The sequence below is a fragment of the Chroicocephalus ridibundus genome, chromosome 8 (assembly GCF_963924245.1).
Source record: "Chroicocephalus ridibundus chromosome 8, bChrRid1.1, whole genome shotgun sequence".
Classification (NCBI taxonomy): domain Eukaryota; kingdom Metazoa; phylum Chordata; class Aves; order Charadriiformes; family Laridae; genus Chroicocephalus; species Chroicocephalus ridibundus.
In genome coordinates this window covers 20,827,452-20,850,841 of record NC_086291.1, presented here as the reverse complement: position 1 = coordinate 20,850,841, position 23,390 = coordinate 20,827,452, and the positions used below count along the sequence as shown (strand labels likewise).

Genomic DNA, 23,390 nt, shown 5'->3' with positions numbered 1-23,390 from the left:
AACAGCGAAAGGAGATACATCAGAATCCAGTACAGCTTCCAGCAGATGCTTAGCAAACAGCTTGAAACTGTGCCAGGTGTTTATAGGTACAAGAGAAAAATCCCCTGCATTTCCTTCAAATGTAAATATTGCAAAATTGGTTTTCATGCAGTTTTCAGCAAAGTGAAAATAGTGAAATAAAGAGCAGAAAATGCCACGTATACTGACTACCTCTTAGCCTTTTTTTGTGTGTGTCACATCAGCCAGGCTAAACATTATTGTATCCAATGTATTCTTAATCCAACTCCTTTCATTTCAGTGACACCAAACTAGTGATGAACCTGAACCATGAACATTGCAACATACCCTCAGTTCTACTTTTTCTTCACCCTATGGGAGCTAAATGACTGATGCTGTTGCAGACTAAATAATTTTCATTAGGAGATTATGAGAGCAGCAAAAATAAGAAAAAAATATTGTGAGCGTTTCTCCTTGTTTTTGAATGGCACTAGACGTTAGGTAGAAAGGAAGTAATTTTTAATGCAGGCTACACATTCCATTAATGATAAGAGTGTTTCTTCCAAGAGTAAACTGAGGCCTCTGAGCTCGATAGAAATAGTTGCATTACTCTGTCCTCTGCCTGTAGGCAGTCACTGAGAGCTTTCTCCAAGGTACTCTTCTTGCCATAGACGATTTTGCAATATATACATAGAGGAAAACCTATGTAGTTTTTAAAATAATTTCTTTAATGCATTTTACATATTGTACTTTCAGTGGCACTAAGTATTTCTGGCAGCCTCTTAAGATATCCATTATTCATTCTTCATTAGCTGATATTCCAGTCTACCCAGGAAGTACAGCATTCAAAGGTCTTGAAGTTCAGTACGTGACAGTATTTTCTAACCTTATTTTTCTCAATATCCAGTTATAGATCAGCAGTGTTTTGAAAGCCAGGTGTTGAGCAATTGAGTCATGATTTTTTTTATAAATAGAGATCAAGAAAGTGCTCAATAACATGAGATTTTTGAAATGCAAAAATGTCAAGATTTTTTTATTCACTTCTTGGCTTGTAAGCCTTTTGAATTCACCGAGACCATACTTTCATTTTCTTCATGGAAACTGTTAAAACTAAAACTATATTATTTTTTTTCTTCCTGTATTATAGTAACTTCATTCAGGGATCTAGGAGTTCAAGAAACTTCCTTCATATCAAGGGACTCATGAAAACATCCTAAGCTTTCTTACGACTGAGTCCTGATCTTATGCTTTGATGAGACAGATTTTTGCTGCTTCAGTAATATAAAAAGTCCCTAAACCTTCCCTACTTGGAACAGAACTCCTCAAAGCGCAATCCTACTTTATTGTTGACACTAATACGGTGTCATTGGGGTTTTCCAGACCAGTCTGTCTCGGAGGAGAAACATTAGTCTGCTGCCATCCCTGCTTGAGAACAGAGGGGACACAGATTGCTTTGCATGCTCCAATTCTGCCTGCTTGCTCTGAGGACTCCTCAGTTGTAGTGTGTTTTCTTAGAAAAATTGTTGACTTTTACTCCATTTCAGTGTGTAATTATTAATTAGCATACTTTGATAATATTGTGGTTTTTTAGATGTAAATATGAAAGTTGGGACTGTGTTGAAAATACCCTGATATGTAATTGCATTTGCATGAAAAAATTGGAATGGTGATTTTTGCTGCTTTCTTTTAATTGAAAGGTATTTGTTACTATTATTGGTTGTGAAGCGTATCCCTGTCTGTATCCTACGGCTTCTGTATAAACATGTACTATTAATAACTATAAATAAATGTCGGCCAATAAGGACTTCAGGGTTTTGAGAAAGCAATCAAGAATGGCAAAAAATGATGGCATACAAACACTCGTAGATAAGTACAGCATTGCCATTTGTCCTCCTCTCCTCATCAGTTAAGCTGTTTGTTATTGCCTCATTTGTATTATCTGCAGACTAGCTGTATTGAAAAATGCCTCGAAACAAAGGGAACAAAACCATTTCACAGCAGTAAGCGTTACCTGCGTGTGCAGGCAAAGCAATCCAAGGAAAGCTTGCAAGAGTCTTCTCATCCCCAGTAGCTTCCCTGCTTTTGCAGCATGTATATCCTGTTCTCTCTAACCCTTTCCTCTGCATTTGTTTTGATATGAGTTATATGAGTACACAGGTTATCCAACAACCTTCTTTGCAAGTACCAGTACTATTAAAAGATCACCAGTTATGTAAGCTACAGACTACAAACGTGAAGCTACCGTCATTTGTGATGTTCTTTTAGAAAAATCTGGGGGTTTGTAAAAGTGCTTGTATTCAGGACGTTTTTGAGAATGTGTATGTGATGTGAAATATATATTGGTCACTGAAATTTCCCTTGTAGTTCTGATATGCCTTCAAATATCTATTTTAGGTTTGCCAGAACCAAACAGAGACAGTATATTCCAAGGACTGAGAATGGATCAAGGATTCTACACATCTAAAGACTTCCTACCTTTGGTAGCAATGGCAAGTAAACCAGGTGTGTAATATTATGTTTTTGTTGCAATCATGTTCAGTAAGTCATTAGCAGTTATTGATATATCAGAGTGGACAGCTGGTTACACAGCAGCACATCCAATTACAAAGCACCTCCCAGTGAATAGGTCTGTGGCAGCGTTTTCTCTTGGTGAGAGAGAAACCTCGGGAGTGTGGTGAGGAAAGTCAGTCCTAGAGACTGTAAAGCAAATAGTCATATGTAAAAATCTAAGCACATGGCAAATCATTACCCCTAGGAAGTTATATTTGTTATTTTGAATTATATTCAAAAGATGTCATAAGCTTGCCATTCATATAAATTATCTTATTATAGCATATATAAGATGGGCTTGAAAAAATGTGATATTAAAGGTGTTGCTGACCCATATAAGCAGCCACTTTGTATATTGCTGATAAATTATTTCACTTGATCCCAAATCATGTGCTGCATGTATAACAGACACGTTTAAGAGAGCACCAGTTCCTTACCCGAACAACTTACAGTCAGGACAGGAGTTAATAAGACAACACTCAGTTCATAGGCACCAAATGCAGTCTCGTTTTATGCTTTTACGTCTTTGTTTTGAGTACGGAGATGACTGCGTTTGCTCCCCAAGGAGCACTGCTGCTTTCAGGGGCCCTGAATGTGAAGTCATAAGCCCCAGTTGGATGTACGAGATGGGGATAGTGATTTCTACGCCACATTCCTTCATGGTCCAGATTCCCCAATGTATTGATAAAAACGAAATTCCATGTACCCATGTACAGTTTTCTGGGCCTACGCTTAGTGCAGTATGTGATCTTGTACGTATGGCCACATATTTAACAACACGTGTACCTTTCTTATCTGCAAACTGATTTTCTCCTGAGCATTCAGAAATTTCTTTTAGCATCATATAGGGATGCCTGCTTATTTAATAGACTTTCCATAAACAATATGTTAAAGAATGTATATTCTGCAGCAAATTATTCTGCATATGAAAGTAAAGTTTATTAGCTCATTTTATGCAAAATATTTAGGAAGGGAAACTCTGCATCCATCTGTCCCATCTCCCTGCTGTTTTGATCAAATGCTTATTTCTGTCTGTTTTCTTAAGCTCAAAGTGAGCTCACATGGGTTGGGAGAGAAGGGTGGGGTTGGTTGGGGTTTTTTTAGGAGATCTTTAAAAATTAAACAGATTTAGAATCTGCACTGCAAAACATTTGTAGATTAACAAAGGAAAAATAAATCCTGAAAAACAATCCCCTCTTGTAATAATTTGACTAAAAAACACTTTATAGAATTCTGTATTTACACATAGCAGTCGTGTAGTGTAAGTCGCCTGCCTGCGTGAGGATCTATATACTGTGATCCACATCTCTTAAAATGTTGCAAAGTAGCACCCTCGATTTGCAAGGATATGTAATGATATTTTTTTATATTAAGTCTGCAATGAAAAAAAGGGTGAACTTTGAAGAACTAACCTTTTCTGACTGACAGTAATAGATAGCTCTTTGGTGTTGTCTGTTAATTAACATGGTCTCTTTCGCTTAATTTTCCTAGTGTCTGTCTGTAGCTGTAGGCACCTCTTGCTCTCTAAAGCATGGAATTTTAAAATAAAATATACACATCCTCTGTCCTGCTCTGTCCTCTTTTTTTTTGCTGTGACAGTTCTCTAAATAATAGACACAATAGACTTATTGACAGTAAAATACATATTCTGCCTGCTTATTAAGTTCTGAATACCTCTTGTTAATATATTTTCCTCCAAAAGGGGTTCATTCCCTTTGCAAATACATAGACGTGAATTTCCTTTGGGAGTGGCCTCGTTAGGAAGAGCAAAGTGGGCTGCTGTGACTGATCGGTTCTAGACTAGTCCCGTAATGGCACTCTGAGCTGCCATTCCCCTGCTGCACTTGTGCTTTTTTCACTGCTCAACGTACAGTTTTTGTGATGGATTAAGTTGGTTAAAAATAAATGAGAAAAGTTTAGAGAGAATTTTAGAATAAGAAGCCTATTAAGTAAATAGTAAAGGTAATGCCATATACACAAATGATAGCATTGGCCGTACATTAAGTATTTTACGAATGGAGAGAGAATATGTATTAGGATGTTTTTTCTCACTCTGTTTATACGTCTAAATTAAAAGCATTGTTTCCTTGAATGATACTTGTGTTTTTTTACAATTGCATGTGAAAATCTGCTGCTAATATAGTAGGATACTTGAGTTACAGTGCAATGATTAAATGACCTACTTAGCACCTCCTGACTGAAATTATCACAGGCTCATTGAAAATGTAGCTTTACGTTGTTTATGGCATTATTTTTTAAGTTGCAATAATTTGCCTAATAACAGTTAGTTGTATTCAGACTTGTGATAAAGTGCAGTCTCATCCAAGGAACGCACACAGTTCAGTTTTACTTGAGTATTTTTTAATCAAATTTCTTAATCGAATCATCAAATATAAGCTGTAGATGACAAACACATAATGTCATTCTCTCCGTGTAACTTTTTGCAAATCATTTGTAGAAAGCCACAGTAGATTAAATGTTTTCTCCCAGTGAAAGATCTAGGAATCACTGAAATCATAATATTCTTTCTTCCTCATGTTCAGCTGAATAGCTGAGAATAGCCTCTGAGAATATGTCATAGCCCAAACGGCGTCAGTGCCTTGTAGACAACTGACTGAGGGAACAAACTTTGAGAAACTATTACACCAAGCTGTCAACAACTGGTTGCCTTTTGAAAAATGCCAAGTGATATTCTTTATAATCTGTTAAAAGGTGTTGGTTTTTTTTTTAACTGGGAGGATAATGAATCTGATAAGAGAGAAACTTACTTTTTGAATAAAAAGATCTCACAATGCTAATTTCAGCCTGACAGGACCCACAATCCTACAAACGTGTTGTCATTTGAATTCTTTCCAGATAGAAAGGTGCAGCTGCTTAGAGTACTGACTATGAAATTATGTATATGAGCATATCTTAAAAATGGGAATAAAACTGTCTTTCTGTGAAGCAGAATAATTTGATAGTGACACTCCATGCTTGGAAACTATAAGATGCAATTTTACACTGCTTTGGGTACAAGTACCTTTAGAGCTGTCATGCAGAAATGGTTTCTCTAGTTGAAAATGGGGTTTTCCTTTCATCTTTCAGGGATGTGTGCCTGTCACTCTCCATTGCCATCAATACATGGAACTGTAATTGTACTTGGGGCAGGAGACACTGCTTTTGACTGTGCAACATCTGCTTTACGCTGTGGAGCTCGTCGCGTGTTTGTGGTCTTCCGGAAGGGATTCACTAATATCAGGGCTGTCCCAGAAGAGGTAAAATTGAATAACAGCATTTATGAGGAGGAACACTCGTTGTTATTTCTACAGGGCTTGAAAGCGTGCTATAGGTACTTAAAAGACATCTTCTAAAGGTTTTGTTTGTAGAAATGCTCTTAAAATGTATGAGTATTTATTAAAGATCTGAGGCTCATTTTATGTAGTCTGTGTATAAATAATTTTCCTATGTTGTACCTGTTTCCTATAAAGTCAGAGAGAGGCATTTGCATACAGGAGGTAGAATGTCCTTCAAATTAGAAAATACAGTACATTTTTTAGTCTTGCAAGCACCCCAGAGATCAGCCGTTTGAGTATTGTAGGTGACTCTTCAGGTCATGGTTAGATCCTAGAATGATACCTTCTGGCTGCTGTCTAATGAATCTCAGTGATCCTGATGTTGCCTTGGTAGCCTATAAAATCTTGTAAGAAAATTACTTACAGTGATTTTGGTTTTGAATCACTGCCAATGGCAATAGAGCAATATCATTCATCACAGATTTCAGCATTCAGTTTGGTTTTTAGTTTGTTTTTTTTTTTTAGTTTTAGAACACAACAATATTCAAGTTATGTATTTTATTGCTTCTGTTCTACAGATGGAACTTGCAAAAGAAGAGAAGTGTGAATTTCTGCCTTTCCTCTCCCCTCGGAAAGTTGTACTTAAAGGTGGACAAATTGTTGCTATGGAGTTTGTTCGAACTGAACAAGACAGTGATGGAAACTGGAAAGAAGATGAGGATCAGGTTGTCCGTCTGAAAGCTGATGTGGTGATCAGTGCCTTTGGCTCCATTTTAACTGACACTAAAGGTAACCCTGACTAATGCATTCTGTAAATGCTGACTGTTATTTTAGCTGCAGCTGTTTCCTGTCCTTTGACAGTTTTGTGAAATGAGTCTTCTGGAGGTTACAAAGCTTGTGACTGCTGCTCCTCTTCACAGGAATTCCGTTATCCTTTAGGTATATCTCTTAGAACAAAACTTGAGGGTCTGATAACAAAGCGGTTTTCTGTATATAACAGTATAGAGCAGAAATTCAGATTAGAGGTCCAGTTGCTCAGTACGTATCTTGCTTTCCTCTCAATGCAAATGGGATCTCAAATAATGCTCTTGGGAATTTCTTCTTGTCTCACTAATTAACTTTAGAGAAACTCATTATACTACAACTTTAAGCTGAACTGATCTGATCTCGGAAACTTTTTTTTTTAACCTATTAAATTAAGCAAGAATTAAGACGGATTCTTTATTCTGGTTCAGCTCTTCTGGCTGTCACTCATTCCTTGTGCATACGCAAAAGAACTGTGGCTTTTCTCATATATACAGTATTTCTTAAATTCACCTGTGCTTGTCTCAGCATGTCTCATTATTTAGTTGCACTTTACAAGCTTTGGTCTTGAGAATTAACTATTACATAGTTCCATAGTAAAGATACAGAAATTGGCACACAGACGGCATTTCAGAGATAGAAAGAATTGCCTGGATGTAGCAGAAAGAGAGCTGAAGAACATGAGTATAACTAAGAACATGGGAACTGAGCAGAGCTCAGACTGTTCTCCTCTGCCACTAGGTTAGATTTAAAGAGTTCAGGCACATACATCAAAGGTGCCTTGAAAGTAAAAAACACTGACTCAGCAGAAGATAGATTGATAAAATGAATAGATCTTCAGCCTGAAGACGCTCATCAAGGTTAGCAGGTTCTGAAAGCCTTAGTGATCAATGTGCCTACCTCCCCAGGGCATGGTCAGGCCAGCCAATTACCCCACGACATGTTGTCATGGTCTTTTGGGTATAAATGCTCTGACAGAGGACTTGGCAAGTGCCTCAGAGCACACGTCACCAGAAAATTTGGTAATCAGATGCTAGTTCGGCCAGTGCAATGGAAATGTCAAAATTTCCTAGCATAATGTAGTTTTCTGAATCCTTTCGATCAAGGAAAATTGTAAATCTAGAATAATCTAAGAGGAGTGTAATAGCATTTGTGGACATACCTTGGGCGCATATAAAATGTATGACTTCTCACATCTGCATTTCCAGTGTACGCATTATAGATAACGCTGTTTTAAATGAAGTTAAAGAAATGAATTTTATGATAGTAAGATTTTCTAGAGATATTGGTAAAATTATACAAAAAGTGTACTGACTTCGCAGGAAGACAAAACATTAGTTAATGAAGGTAAATTATAAGTTCCATTGAAGAATTTTAGAATATAGCCGATAGCAGGTTTGCCTGTAATCTGAATGAGCTACTCGATGTTTCCTGTTCACCGGTCCGATTGTATATAAAGTTAAACCATAATACAGCCATGAGAAGAGTCTAAACTCTCTCCTACAGTAAAAAAGAAGGATCAACCTGGTTCTTTGAGGAACGTCTGAAGTTTATTCCAGGAGCATTTCTGTCTTGTGTGTTTTAATATTGCTTTGGAATCGGCTCCTGCAGCCTAGGCTGTTACCTAGACAGCAATAGCACCCAGCTACGTACAGTGCTAATTACTCAGGGCTGCCTCCTGCCCTGCAGTTGCCTCCCACTCTAAAGGGCACGTAAGGTGCAGTCTACGCCTCTTTGACAGAACAGTGTCCCATTCCACTTGGAGATGTATTGCTGTATAAAGAGTCTGTCATCTGTGTTGCTCACGTTTTGGGGCTCAGTCTAACCCCCAGGAAGCAGGGAAAAGTATTTTTTCAATCTTTAAGAGATTCGTGAGCTACTCTGTTGGTGGAGTTGACTCGAATGAGAATTCTGGAAAGTTTTGTTGTTTTTAAGACCTTCTGTTTAGGTTTTTTTGGAAGGCTTTCTAGAATCTCATGTGGTAAATCAAGTATTAGCCTATGCAATCAGTATGTTTTGTTGTGATTCATACACCCTATGATAAAGGAGTGATTCTGATTTCTCCCACATTAAAAACTGCTTCAGCTAAAAGGCTGAACTTGCTTAGCCGTAACACTGTGCCAGTCTTGTATCTCTTAGTATGCATTCACTGTCTAAGTAGTTGTTGTGAGGTTTTTAAATAGGAGCATAAAATGGGAGGGGTACAAAGTCATGCAGTGAGCTGATCGTGAAAGAAGAGAGTCATTTACCTTGGGGGTAAGCAATACACCTCAGTTTCACACTGTATTTTTGGTGAAACTGCTATTAGAATAGCAATAAAATTACAAGCAAAAATGCAAGGCATTTATTTTGGATGTTGTAAAAGGGAAAAGAAACTAAGACTTGAGGGAATAAAATGTTTATTTTGAGCATACCATTTCAGTAGCTTTTAAATCTTTATTTTTTGACTAAGCTGTCTAATGAAAGTCAAATTTGATTTTCACCATTGAGCTGGACTACAACCAAATATCCGGGCTGCCTCAGCATACATAACAAAAGAAAATTTAAAAAAAAAAAAAAAAAAGCTGCAAAAAAAGAAAACCAAAAACCAAACCATGAAAAGCATCTTATATTCTTAGTGTTTTTTTTTCTTTTTTTAAAGAGGAGACATTTTTGTATTTAAGAGATGGTGATGTTCAGGTATTCTCCATCAAAAGATGGAAATGAAAATACTGGAGATACTTAAAAATGGACAATGCCATGAGCAAACTGATCTGACTTCGAACTTGATGTAACTTTGGAAGGGGATGGAGTGGGTGACCCCCAGAGAGCCCTGCTGGTCTGAATTATTCTATGACTGGATGTCTCAGATGCAGGTTGGATAAACGTGTTAATTGTTCATACGAAGAGCTCTATCAATTGACCTAATTCGTAAAGCACCTCAGGGAACTGCAAATGAAGTATTGGTGTGGGCTAAGCTAGCAGGATATGTCCTATTTGTTAGCAGCCGGGTCTAGTGGTTGGTGTCCCTGCCCATGGCAGGGGGTTGGAACTAGCTGATCTTTAAGGTCCTTTCCAACCCGAACCATTCTGTGATTCTATAAATGCTGATGCTACTGATGTAAGAATAAAGAAAATACTATGAAAACCAGAGGGATTAAATTCAGATTTAGCAAAGTGTTCAGGGCATAAGCACATGGGTAACTGCTGTTTTGAGCCAAAGTGGCTCATAGGTTAGAACGATTTTTCTAGTCTATTATCCTCAACAAGATGTTTCTTATTCTTGCACTGTAGCTATTAAATTTGCAAGTGAGATTCCATGTGCTCACAGTAGGTATTTAGTCTTTTTTGTTTCGTTAGAGTAAAATGCTTATTTTGTTTTTAAGCAACAGTTTCAGTAGGTATTCACCCTCCCATTGGGAATCAGATAAATGCGTCATTAATTTTAAAAAATGGACTCCTAAGTCCATTTTATGCTCGGGAAGTTGCTAATAGACAAAACAGGAGAGTTGCCTTCTAGACTATTTTAAGAACATTACCACTTTACTGAAACCAGTAAAAAAAACCTCAACAAATCGTTCAAATCAAACTACTGCCAATGGAGTAAGAAAAATGTTTTTCTCCTTGTTGAAAAAAAAGCTTTTGCAAGCACAGGCTGCTTTTTTTTATTGCATAGCTTACCAGTGCCTTCAAACCATCATAACTGACCCACATAAATAAAGAGCTGTGAGAGAATTTTGTACCTTTCCTCATATTCCTGCTCTTCTGCTTGGTTTGTTATTTTGGAGGCCTATGATATATTAGTGAATTACTGAAATATTTTTTGTCGCCATTCCAAATTGCAGCTACTCAATATATACAAATGTATTTCTGTGTACTCCCTAGCACCACGTACAGCCTCAACATTCTACTTAACACCAGTCCAACTGGTTTTTAAAGTTTAAACTTTGAATGACCGTTTGCTGATCTATTTTGTTCTGATAAGCAAAAGGGAACAATATTTTTAGACTGCAAAACTTCGCACTGGAACAAATGTCCTTTTTCTGACTTACTTTTCTGAATTTCTGAGGAAAGCCTGGAGTTTCTGAGGAGAACCATGGAGAAAGTACGGAAAATAGTACGTTTGCTCAAAACGCACTACAAAATGCAGTGCAGGACAGGGGACTAAGACAGGATAGGGAGCTGGCAACCTAAGTTTAGTTCCACACTCTGTTTAGCAGGCAGCAATAAAGAGCAAGTATTGCCATTTTCCAGAACACTGAATCGTAGCATGCTAATGTCTGTTTTATTTTCCTGGAGAGGCAAAAAAGGGGAACGCAAAAAATATCCAAGCAAACTCCAAATACTGCCTTTGCAACCCCCCACCCCCAGAAATAGTAGGCTATTTGTGAGCAAAAAATATGTTTTATTAGATTTTTTGGTAGTAACTAGCTATTGCATGGTAACTGAAGGGCAAACTTTTATTTCACATTTCTGGGAATCAGTTACAACTTGCAGATATTTTGCTTTTACTTTTAGTATGACTGTCATCTTGCTTGGAAACTGAATCAGCAAACCCCAGAAGGCTGACTAGAATATAACTACTGCCCCCCCAGTATAGTTCAACATACAGCAAAATAATTTTGCACAAACAGTTTACAGTTTTATTATTTAATCCACTCCTACTTAATAATTATTTCTATACATGGAGAAGCATTTGCTAGGGAAAAAGCGTGCAAAGCTCTGACCTCGCAAATGAAAAAGATTTTAGGTTTCCTTTGTACAAATACAGAACTTCAAATGGTGCCGATGCCAGCAAGCCTGCAGGGAGTGTTGAGTTTCTTCACACAGCCTGCTTGGACAACGAGGTGACTTCAGCCTCGAAGCGCTGAAGCCTTGACTACCTAATGAAAGACTAGGAGGGAGGAAGGGTTCAAGGCCAGGCTGGATGGGGCTTTGAGCAGCCTGGTCTAGTGGGAGGTGTCCCTGCCCATGGCAGGGGGGTGGGAACTAGATGGTCTTTGAGGTCCCTTCCGACCCGAACCATTCTGTGATTCTGTAAGAGAGGTGGCTGAGATGCCCCAGCTGGGAATGCCCATGAGGGTGACCTGGTGTCTCCTAGTAGCACAGCATCTGCCTTGCACCCACAGAATAGGCTTTTAGTCACCAGACTTTAAAAAAAAATGTTATATAAAACTGAAATGTATATAGATTCAAAGGATTCCTAGTGAAATAGGTAGGAGTTTTCCTGCTGAGTCACTGGAATAGGATTTTTCTCCACAAATAGGTTTACTGAATGAGTTTGAGTGCAGCAGTTCCGCACCCTGAAATGATTACCAATTTCCAATATCCAGAGGTGGCTTTGTGATGACTTCTAAAGCCCTATTAACTGCCCGAGAGGCATCAGTACACATTTGCTTGCTGCTGACAGGCAGAAAACAAAGTCCGTACCAGCTTGCAGCAGGAGCCCCTCCTAGCATACCTGGACCCAGTTTTATCCAGTCAGATCACTTTTTAAGTACACTAATGGGGCACAGACTGTGGGAAGCGTGATTGTGCCTTTCTTTATTTGCTGGGCATTTAGGCTGGGCAGTGTCAGCAGTTAGTCAGTCTGCTGGCGCATGTGACAGCTGTGGGTTTATATTTGAGATTAAGAAAGTTACAGTATATTTGTATTTTCCTGAAGTAATGCTACTGTTCACTGTAAAGGAAGTCTGTAAGATGGATATCAAAAATAACATTAATGAGCTACTAAAGCTAAAATTACAGGAACTTATGAAATTGGTTAAACATAAAAACCATTAAACTGTTTATTGAAGCTTCACAGATATACTGCAGCTAATGAGCATTTCTGCTATTTAAATAAGCCCAAATTGAACACACATTACATGGATACATAATTAGTCATGGCAGTCAAACACACACACAGACTCACTTTTAAAGCTTTATTTGAGGAATCTTTTCCATTTGATTTGTTTTGTTAATTAAAATATTTTTTCTGTATTCACTTATATTTTAATATTGTTTTTGCAAGTGCTATAATTTGCTGCTGCTTTTCCATTTGTGTTTGTTTGCTCTGTGAATATAGCAAATTTGGAATATATATTCAGAACTGTCCTTTTGTTTGGTGTTATTTGTGTTAGCATCACTTGATAGCATTAGAATAATTCAATTGTATGTTGTCTTTCATCCAGAAGGATCTTTTCAAATGATATATAATATCTCACCAGGATATGGAGAAAGCAGCACAGCCACAGGATTGTACTTTGAATTTTCAAGAGAAAAGCAACGTTAGTTTTAAAAAGGGTGTGAGGCTGCAGGGATTTAAAAGACACTTTTCTTTACCCCTGTCCCAAATAATGCACCAACAAAAACATTAGGTATCTAGTTTGCTTTTTGTTCAGTGTCAAACAGCAATTCAGAGAACCGATAGTTGGGATCACCTCCTTTCAAGCTCAGGTTTGGCTCTTAAGAGTCTCTCTCAGCCCCTGCAGGGGCAGGGAAGGGACTTCCTTTTGTGAAGACCAGAGTTCTTCCCTTCTTTCTGCAGGTGGCCTGGGAGGTGGTACCTCCAGCCTCACAGTTGCCCTGGGTGCCAGATCCAAATTGTGAGGACGTTAGGAACTCTTATATAAGATGCTTTTAAATCATGCCCTTATTTTTACGTAACCTAAATCTTGGAGATTATAAAAAAGACAGAAGGAGATAGCTGCCAGATACCATGTCAACCTTGCCACCAGGGAAATGTTCTTTCCCGGTTTTAAAAATACTGATCAGGCAGACGAATCCCCGGGCCCTGGGGAGATGTTTCAGGTGAAGGTACGTTGGGCATTTTTTGTGCTCAAAAAGCTATTGGTATAATTACGTCCAGACAGCTATTTTAGCACAAGCAATCCAAAGATAGATTTGAAAAATGTAATAGATCCAGGATAAAAGAGGTAATACCCTATTTTTCTGCAAGATGAAAAAAGTAGTCAGAACTTCCAGTTTTACATCATTTCTTCTGAAAAACTACATCTCCAATAGCATGTTGCCCTTTGACATCTTTACTGTGGTTCAGTCGTGTCTCAGAGAAACAAAAGTCATCTATTAAATCCCCGGTACCAAATCCCGCAGCACCAAGTTTTCCTCTGGGTTTTTTCCAAACATGTCTTTACAAGCCTGTATGTATTTAGCTTGCGAGAAGAGTCTAGACCCCATGCTGAGATGGTACCACCGCATGCGGCAAGTTATCCTATATGTGACAAATACAAGAAGATCAAAAGCTTTCTTGAAGTACAGACCATCTGAGACATAAAGAGAAAGTTAATGTATTGATTTATAAATATTATTGAAGCATTCTTAATAAAACTGCTATCAGTCATTATCAGCACTTTCCTCTTTTAAAAAAGAAAGAAACGGAAAAAAAACCCAAACCCAAGCAAACAAACCAAAAAATTCATTTTCCAGACTGAAAAATGTCTCAGTCTGAAGGTTGTGTTTGGTGTGATCTTTCAGTAATTTAAATATTTTTAAAGGAAAACATTTAATAAGTTTTTGATGCTGTTACTACGCAAATATTATTTTTGCCAAGTTAAGCCACAAGTACACGCAGGGTGGGAGTGATTGTGCAAGCAATAGGTCTTGAAGATAGATTAAATACTCTTGGTATGAAAACCTGCTACAGTGTTTCAGCTTAAAACTGTCTTCTGTGATTCTGGCTTCTGAACAAGTTGCAAAAAAATACTTTGGATTTGAGTCCTTCGGGTATTTGTGTATGCCAAGGGTGAGGAAGAGAGCGTAGGTGGGACAAGTAGGTGACAACGTTTGTACCTTGCTTTCTGTTTTATTATTTTGCTCCGGATTATACACAGCCACCGCTTTGAAATACACTTCTAATGTATGATTTGGAGGTGAAGGGAGATTTTCTTCTTTCTGGGAGATTTTCTTCCCAGAGCCTGGGAAGAAAATTCCATCACGATGATGTGCAGGAAAGATGTGTTTGAAGCTTCCTGTGCGCTCAGGTATGCGCTGGGGCAATACTCTGACGTTGCCCTCATGTTGGAGAAATAATCGTGCCTTAAACTGGCAGGTCTCTCTTTTACATATATGACAGCACAACTACATCAGTTTAATTGACCTTGGCAATCTGCATCTGCTAGTGGTACATCCCTGAGGGACATTGCAATTTTAAGCTGCATTTTATCGCAGAATCTTCAGTTCCTGTAGACAAAACTGTGTAAAACCCCCTCGTTTTGGTGTACATCATCAACATTTGCTGAAAATATTTATTGAAAAAGTGATTTTCTCCATGAAGCTACTTTGAAGTGTCTTCGTGATTACAACAAAATAATTTTAAACTGCGTAATAAAGATCATATTAATATAGAGCAAGATAATTTTTTCTGAGTCTTCTGAGCATTTATGTGTATTTAATGCCATGCAATATAATGCCATGCAGTATAAAATTAATTTTTTTATTTTCACATCCATGTTATTTTTAAGGACAATAATAGTTCATGTGCAGAATGCCTACGTATGCTGTTTACTAACATGAAAAAAATTAAGATATCTTAATGCATGCTTTAAAAAAACATCAGAAACTGCAGTGAAAAAGATACAAAAGATATTGTCTTCATCTAAGCATTTCATTTTGATTGTGTTTTTATGATTTTATTCTTAATATACGTAACAAGTTTCAAAGTGATCCTTACTTTCAGGATGTTCTGGTTTAAATATTGAGTCAAGATGGTTTTGACTTTATTGAAACATATCTTTTTCAGAATTAAATTTCTTTTAAACCAACACCCTTTGTGAAGCCAAAGCTTTGATAGCATACCGTTTCCTGGCGGGAAAATGTTCCATCTGAAAATTTTCAGTCAGGTTTAATAATGACCTGTCAAAAAATAGCAGGGTATAATTTCTGTTGTGAGTGTTAATAGATATAGGAAGTAAATTCTGGAGATCTAAATTGATTTCTGGGAATTGCATCATAAACATTCTTTTTTCATTTTAAACCTCAAAAATCATATGCTGCATATTAAGTCGCACAAGAGAGTATATGGTAGGTTATTCAGGAGAAAAGCATGTTGATATGGTAAGTGCACTACAAAGCTATGGGTGGAGGGAAAGGGTGAGTATTTATTTTTCCTTTGTTAATATTCTTCATTAATAGGATTTTCAGAAGTGCTGGACTGGGAGATGAAGAATGCCAGTGAGAATGACTTTGTGAATCCCAGCTGCTGGGATAAGCAGTGTGCTCCCAGGGAGGGACCAGAAGAACATTAGCACCAATTATTTCTTGAGCCAGCACCGAGTCAGTCACTTCTTGTGATGCTTGTGTGCATTTATCTTGTACGCAAGTCTGGCTTTGTAGGCACACAGGAACTGCTTACTTTTCTGATACTACCAAGCTGCTGTTCTGTATAAGGCGTGTTGTTCTGTCTGAGTCCCGTTTGCAATTACATAGCTTCACTAGCTCAACAAAAACGTTCGTGTATATAAAAGGACTTTTCTACTGTAAATTTACGTTTCAGTAACTGAAAGAACTAGAACTCAGAACCGCTTTTCTTATTCTTATCAGTGTATATTTGACAGATTTTAGCAACAATTTTGTGTTTCTTCTATTAACATACTTGTTGTTCACTTTAATTACAGTTAAAGAGGCCATGGCACCTATCAAGTTTAACAGATGGGGTCTTCCTGAAGTAGATCCGGAAACAATGCAAACAAGTGAACCCTGGGTGTTTGCAGGGGGCGACATTGGCGGTCTTGCTAACACTACAGTGGAATCAGTAAATGATGGAAAACAGGCTTCCTGGTACATGCACAGATACATACAGGTGATTTTTTTAAAAGTACTTTTCTCTTTCCCATTTCTGTCTGCTTGTAGATACTTTTACTGTGATTGTTAAAATGATTTCATTGTGTTTTAGATTTAAAAATACAATTTTTGAGGAACTAATACCTAGATTATCTGGTGATTTGAAAATTATAGATTCTTTCAACTTGGATCACATACTTGAGTTTGGGTAGTTGAACCCAGCTTTCTTACGTTATCTTAACACTAAAATCCAAGCAACATTTTCTTGGCCCCAGCTCTGAATTCCACTCAAGGGTAGCAAGCCTTCCTGCACAATACACAGTGCAAGTAGAAGTCCTAATTAGTTAATTGGGGAAAAGAAGTGAGCCCCATCAGTATTAAAAAGTAAAATCTCTCAGTAGTGCATAAAGTAAAAATTAAATACCGCCAATGTTGTTACCTGGGAAGACAATTTTAGTACTTTTAAAGTACAAGCATGTACTTGTACTTTAGTAGTTTATAGAGCCCTCAGATTATCTACACCAGAACCAAAGTTTGCTCTGATGAGGCTGATGACCTGGACACAAGAATGCACAGGGGAAAATAATGCAAAGGAGAATTTACCTGAGAAATGTGAGTTTAAGGGGTACAGACTTGAAAAACCTGGTAACTGCTTGTTCCCTTCCGGTGCTCCTTGTGTGTCCCTGGCTGAGCACCTCTGCCCTAATTGTTCTAGTAGAAGAAAGAGCACAAGGTCTAGAGGAGCTGCAGAGGAACCTGCAGAGACAGGAGCCACAGCCTGTGTGTGAAGAACCAGCTGACAAAGAGCGTGTTCGTAGTGCAAGGAACTTTTCAGAAACATGATACATGATTCATTCTCCCACAAAAAGAGATTTGAACAACTGAAGTTGGGACTGTAACAGCTCGATGTCTTTCTCCCCCATCCATCTGCTCAAAGCCTGTCTGATTGCATGTTTGTGCAATTTCATGCTGTTGGGGTCTGATTTCACTTCCTAAAAATACTTCAACTGAAAGCTTGTTGTTAGTATCTGTGCATATTTTTTCTCACTTGTTCTAATGCACTGTTTGTGTCCTGCATTCTTAGACCCTATGAAAATGCTGAGTGTGAAACATCTTTAATCCCTGACCTGCTTGCTTAATTTCTCAGTGCGCAGTGAATTTGGGTAACTGTGACGGGGGAGAAGGGGCTATCTCCTCCTTTTTGTCTCCTTCCTCTTTAACCTCTAGAAATACACGCATCACTTAAAAACCCTCCTTTATCATGTTGCTTCCTCCTCAAAGCTTGTTTTTTTTTCCCCCTCTGGAATGTATTGAATACTTCAGAAAAAATCTGAATAGTCATGGCTTGAGAATTAGAATTTTAAATCAAGCAGGCTTGTGATATTAGAGCATTTTCGTTACCCTTTGCAGGTTTCAAGGCAGCTTATTCGACCTTACAGTCTCACCAGGAAGCTAATGGGAAAGCCTTACAGCAATCTTCACAGGAAAGTTTCCAAATGTCAAGTGTCACCTTTCCAGCTGTTAGATGAATGGGTTGCCCAGGGGCATTTATTTGGATGTGCAGCCCTTGTAAAAATCTGGTTGCTGTGGTGCAGCGTGCTGTAATTTGGCAATTTACTTCACCAGTGTTTGGACCTGGTAGAAATTTTAGTGACTGGAGGAGAGTTTGTTTTTTAAAGAAGTTGTTTAGAAAGGATTGTGTTACCCTGGTGTTTATAGGGGTAGGTGTGTGCATGCCTTTGTGCACGTGTGTGTGTGCACATCCAGGTCACAGACCTGTGTTCTGGAAAATTCCCGTATCAAATGAAAAAATACACACTACCTTATTTTGTCTCTACTGTGAGATTCTAAGGCAAGAAGCAACCCTGTGATCTGAGTGTCTGAATCCGAGTACACATTAAATTTTAAATAAATACATTGAAACCACCTATTCATTGGCATTTTAGTTACGGGAATAGGTAGCCATTTCCAAAATCGCCGGCTATCTCAGCACCAGGATCTATAAATAATGCAGTCAGCCTTTAGCAAAATAAAAGTATTCCATAGGATTTCTCAGCCAACCCAAGACCATGTCAAAGCCTGAAACTCAAAACGCCATCCCGACTTCTTGCAGAATGCACCGTTTGAATGGCACACTGCTCGTGTCCCAGCCTACTCCAGGCAAAAGGCTAAGCAAACAGATGGGCCTGAGATGTGCCCTGAAACTCCAGTCGTTGCAAGCTCTGGCACATGGTCAAGTGAAGCATGAGATCCAGACTCAAGGACTCTCCAGCAGAAATGCCTTATGTTCAAAACTGGGAGTTATTTACAGAAGCTTCTTGGCTGCTCTTATGCTGGAAACGTTCCATCATTAGTTGCCTAAATATCTCCTGCCTCTTAACGTATTCCTCCCACTATATGAAGCATAGGTTCATCTCAGAAATTCTTGCCTGCAGCTGTGTCAGGTTAGTTTCTATAAACATGACCAGTCAAAGCCTAACTAAGGATAGTTGTAGTAGAACCTGTTAGAAAATATAGTCAGTCTTCCTAGAACCGTTCTTTGTGAGTCATTAGAGATCCAAACAGAATCAGACCGATTCATGCAACTATCTGCTATTCACAACATTTTTTCAGGATTCAACCTTTATTGTTATTCCATGAATGATGTAAAAATTTCTGTAAAATAATTTCAGTGATGTATTTAGTTTGGGATTGCAATGGCCCTCACTTTTGTCCAACACTGACTTGATGATCTTGCGCAGAAGCAATATAGGCTGCTATTCTCTCCTGTGCCTCTGTTACAATTCATTTATTTTTGATCAGTGTATGGGATTTAATAATATAATAGCTATGTTTGGATTAATTCACAATTATGCAGGACTAACTTCTAATTTTCTATGCTTGCCTTGAGAGCAAAGACAGCTCTCACATTGTGATTCTTCCAGTGTTTTCTTCCTGGACCACTGGGCCAGCCTTGATGCTTCACTCCTGCTCCATTCATACACTTACCTGTGGAGCGTTTTCCCATATGTGGCAGTCAAGCTGACATCTTCTTCTCACTAAAATCCCTCTTAAAAAGTGACTTTTCCTCTCTGGTTCACAATAAGTTTTCTTTTATTTAAATCTATCTTTTCTTTACTGTAATCTCCCCAGTGTGGACAGTTCCTTTTATATTTTTCCTAGACTGAAACGTACATGATACACTTAAAGAATAGAGGGCTGAATCCCAACTGATATAAATTGCACTTCACTAAGATGCTATTCTATACGAATTTGGAGCACATCAGTGTGTTATTTTGAACCAGTATTGTATATTTGCTATTTTTTTCTTTATCTATGCTGTCAAAAATATATGGGCTCTGTATCTGAAGAGTATAGTTGTTGATTCTTTTATGAAGGTTGACCATTCTCATACATTCCTCAAGCATGCATGAATGTACGTTATTTCATAATCAATAGCAGAGATGGGTGGTTCCCAGGAAGCTTGTCTTAGAAGCTATTAGTTATGTTGTCTGCTTCTTTTCAGGATAACCAAAGGAAAAATTGAATGTCCTTTTGTTTAGATAGAACAACATATGAAACACTAGCGTGGAGATGAGTAACAAAGCAGCATTTGCAAAAAGGTGGAGTAAATGCAGGTGCAGGAAACCTGGTATTTTTGTTGCTTACAACTGAGTAAACATGTTCCAGTCTGTTCCAGAAACAGAAAGCCAGGAAGCAAGTTAGAAAAATCTCAGTCCAACTGGACAGAGCCCTGACCAACCTGCTCCAGCTGACCCTGCTTTGAGCAACGTTGTTGGACTCGGTGGTCCTCAGGCATCCCTTCCGCAACCATTCTGAGGATGCATGAAATAACATTAACATATTTAACAAAACTTAAACATATTTAACAGAGTTAAATAACGGATAATTGGAGAGAAGATAGAAGAAGCACATGCAAGGGAGAAACGATAGGGTGGAAGAAGCACATGCAAGGGAGAAACAATACGTTTTAAGATCAGACTTAAAAATAGAGAAAGCAGGATTGAGATGACAGTATTCAGGAAAGCTCTTCCAGGCAGTAGGATTTGTAGAGAAGGCTCTCTGTGAAAAATAACAGTAATACAACTACTCACTTTCACAGTCTATCTTTGTTAAAGGCCCGAAAATGGAGTTAGACCATACCGTTGTGGTTAAGAATTTTCTCCATCTAAAGCAAATGAATGTCACAAATTGTATCAGGTCTAAAGCTGAGTTCCTGTCTCTCAGCCCTGCACTACAGACTGTGCTGCTTTTGCCTCTAGGCATATCCTGGTTAGAGTAAGGTAGGGCCACCGCATGCAACGGGATGGGGATTTTTCAGCACCCTGTTCCAGTATCCAAAAAATTGCCATGACTGGAACAATAAGTACCTGCAATATTGTTAGCTCAGCTGGTTGGCATCAAATTAGAGGACTTTGTCTCTATTTTTAAAAATCAAAGGAAGAGTTATTATAAATAAACCCTTGCCTGCAGGCTTTCTTTTCCTATTTGTTTGTGCAATGTCAGGGAAATCCTTCATTATAAAGATGATTTTGCTTTCAGGAAGCTATAAAACATTTTAGTTTGCCAAAAGTTTTGCTTTGTAGAAAACAACACATCAGGGCTTAGTAAATTTATTTCTTTTATAAGCATTGTGCTGAAAGGAACAACCAGCAAAAAATAAATAGAGCAAAAAGGGAAGTGGTAGGAAGGAGGGAGATAAATCTGCGAGGATGTATAGCCGCTGGCTACTGAACCTTCAGCTGCATCCTGCCCCTGTGTGTTTTTAAAGACTTGGTTTATTCCACTGAAACCTTTTTTCTCCTCCTCCTGCCACCTCCACCTGGGTTACCTCCTCATTAACAAACCATTAGGCACTTCTTGCGCTGCTTGAGTGTGTCTGGGTGGAATTGTTTGTGGTTTTCCTCTTCGTGAGGGGGGAGATTAGCAGGAAGAATAGATCTGTTTGCATATGGTTTGGGAAGTTGCTTATGACCAGTTTGCCTGATGGCATGCAGGAGGCAAGGCCTATTTTTCCATGGATGTGTTCAACCTCCTGATTCAAAAGACTTTTGCTGCTCTGGTGGATTTTATTTTTTTTGTCTCGTATAGGATTTATTTTCTAACAGAAAGCTCATTCTGTGTCTCTAGTTAAGAATCACTTTCAAGCAACACTTATTTTAGGTGAGAACAACTTTTTAGGTATGAAATTGTCCTGCTTAGGAAAAGAAACAGTACAATGTACCTTAAGCTGCATATTAAGCACTTAATCTCTCTGTCTGTTTATAGCAATCAGTATTTACAGTTATACAAGCAGTGAATAGTTGAGTGATCCACAGACTGAAATATATTCACAGAGAACATTTGAACAATTCTGGATAGCCAATGAATTAACAAATAACTGCTTTCAAAATGGAAAATTAAGTTTATTACTCGCATGTGCACATAGAGTGGAATTGGCTAAAAACCTTTCCTTAAGTCTTTCTTTGCTGTCAGTCTTACAGAATCAAAATCAGGGAGTTCAGTGTAAGAGTTCAGTATATCAGTGTTGGTTTCAGCACATTTCCCCACTTCCAAATATGTAGGAGACAAAAAGTGCTAACATACAAAACGTGCTTTAATTTCAGTCATGTGATCCAGGAAATTCTGTTTTGGCATTGCAAACAACATTTTGCAGTAGAAATTTTAGTTAAGAAAGACTAAAAAAAAGTTAAAAGGGTGAAATCAAACCCAGAATAATCAAAAGACAATACCTCTTTTTTCTTTTTTTTTTTCTTTTTCTTTGATTTGTCAGTTAACAAAAAGCTTTTGAGATGTAGAGTGCTGGGCTGTTTGGTCTTCTAAGACCTTAGATTTTTCTGGTGTAGGAAACCAGCCCTGTGGAGTATGACATAGGGGAAGCAGTGAGGACTCGGGAGGGAGGAAATGGGGGATGCCTGGCTTTTTTTACGGTGTGGCTGCATCAGCTGCCAGCTGGGAGAGGTGGTGATACTGAAGGGAGTTTGGTCCCACGTGTTAGGGATTTTTAAAGCTTAGCTTTTCTCAAAAAGTGCACCATTAAGTATACATTCACGTTCGCATCCTTTAGGCTAGGGCAATTCCACTACTTTCAGTGTTTTAAGACCGTCAGAAAGTTTGGCCCCTGAATGTATCCTCTCTGTCCAAGGAATCGAAGATCTGGGGTTAGAATGTGAGATGTGAATCCAGGCAGTCCCAAAAGAAAACAGACATGTGAACTCTCAGGTTTTCAGCCAGCCTAGGAAACAAAAGTCACTAAACCAAACAAAAAACCCCTCATCCCATCCATGCCTGTTAGTTTTCACAGGTAGAAGTAGGGTAAATAAGTTCCTTAACAAAAGCCTAATCCAAACAAACCTAAAAGGCAGCAATTTGGAAGTGGCTGTGGTTTTTACTCTGTTACAGAAAATCTTTCCCACACCTCCAGTAGTGGTTCTTTTTGTCCTGCTGAAGAATTCTTCATTTTAAGGACAGAAGAAACTGCTGTGACTTATTAGGAACACAGACTGTATAGGGCTTCTCCATGTTAGAAATTCATGCTTTATTTCTTTGTGATTTCATTGAGTCAACCGTCTGAGTGAGCACAGATTTTAATTCTACCTACCACAGCCTGATGAGGGTGCAGTTCAGTATCTAGAGATGGAGAAAGATTTTTCTCTTTGCAATTTTTACAGCATTAGATGCAACATTTCCATTGAAAGCTTTTCACCGACTCTCCAGAGAAAAGGCTGTCTTTAAAATGAAAGCAAAAGTGACTGTGGTGTCACAGATATAATGTGTATGTTCTTCGTTGATCCCAGATCAGAGTCTAATTTTAGTCACCCTTAAAGTATTCATAGTAACACAGTTAAATATTAAAACAATAATAGTTTTGCATGTATTGATATTTATCCCATTGTGTAGGCTAGATAAAAATCGTTAAATGGGGGAAAAAAGGTGCAGGAGTTCAAAATACATTGAGTTAGGGCTGAGTGATCCTGCATGTGGATGCCTTCCCTCATTTTTCAC

General features: G+C 38.2%; 1 protein-coding gene across 3 annotated transcripts in view; it reads left to right on the top strand.

Moving 5' to 3' along the window:
* Positions 1-23,390, top strand: part of DPYD (dihydropyrimidine dehydrogenase) — a 365,350-nt gene that overhangs the window by 165,122 nt on the left and 176,838 nt on the right. For all 3 annotated transcript variants that reach the window (XM_063344207.1, XM_063344208.1, XM_063344206.1), the window contains 4 exons: positions 2,392-2,499; positions 5,635-5,804; positions 6,401-6,611; positions 16,220-16,404. In XM_063344207.1, coding sequence (XP_063200277.1) covers positions 2,392-2,499; positions 5,635-5,804; positions 6,401-6,611; positions 16,220-16,404 — 674 coding nt within the window. The remainder of the gene's footprint in view (positions 1-2,391; positions 2,500-5,634; positions 5,805-6,400; positions 6,612-16,219; positions 16,405-23,390) is intronic.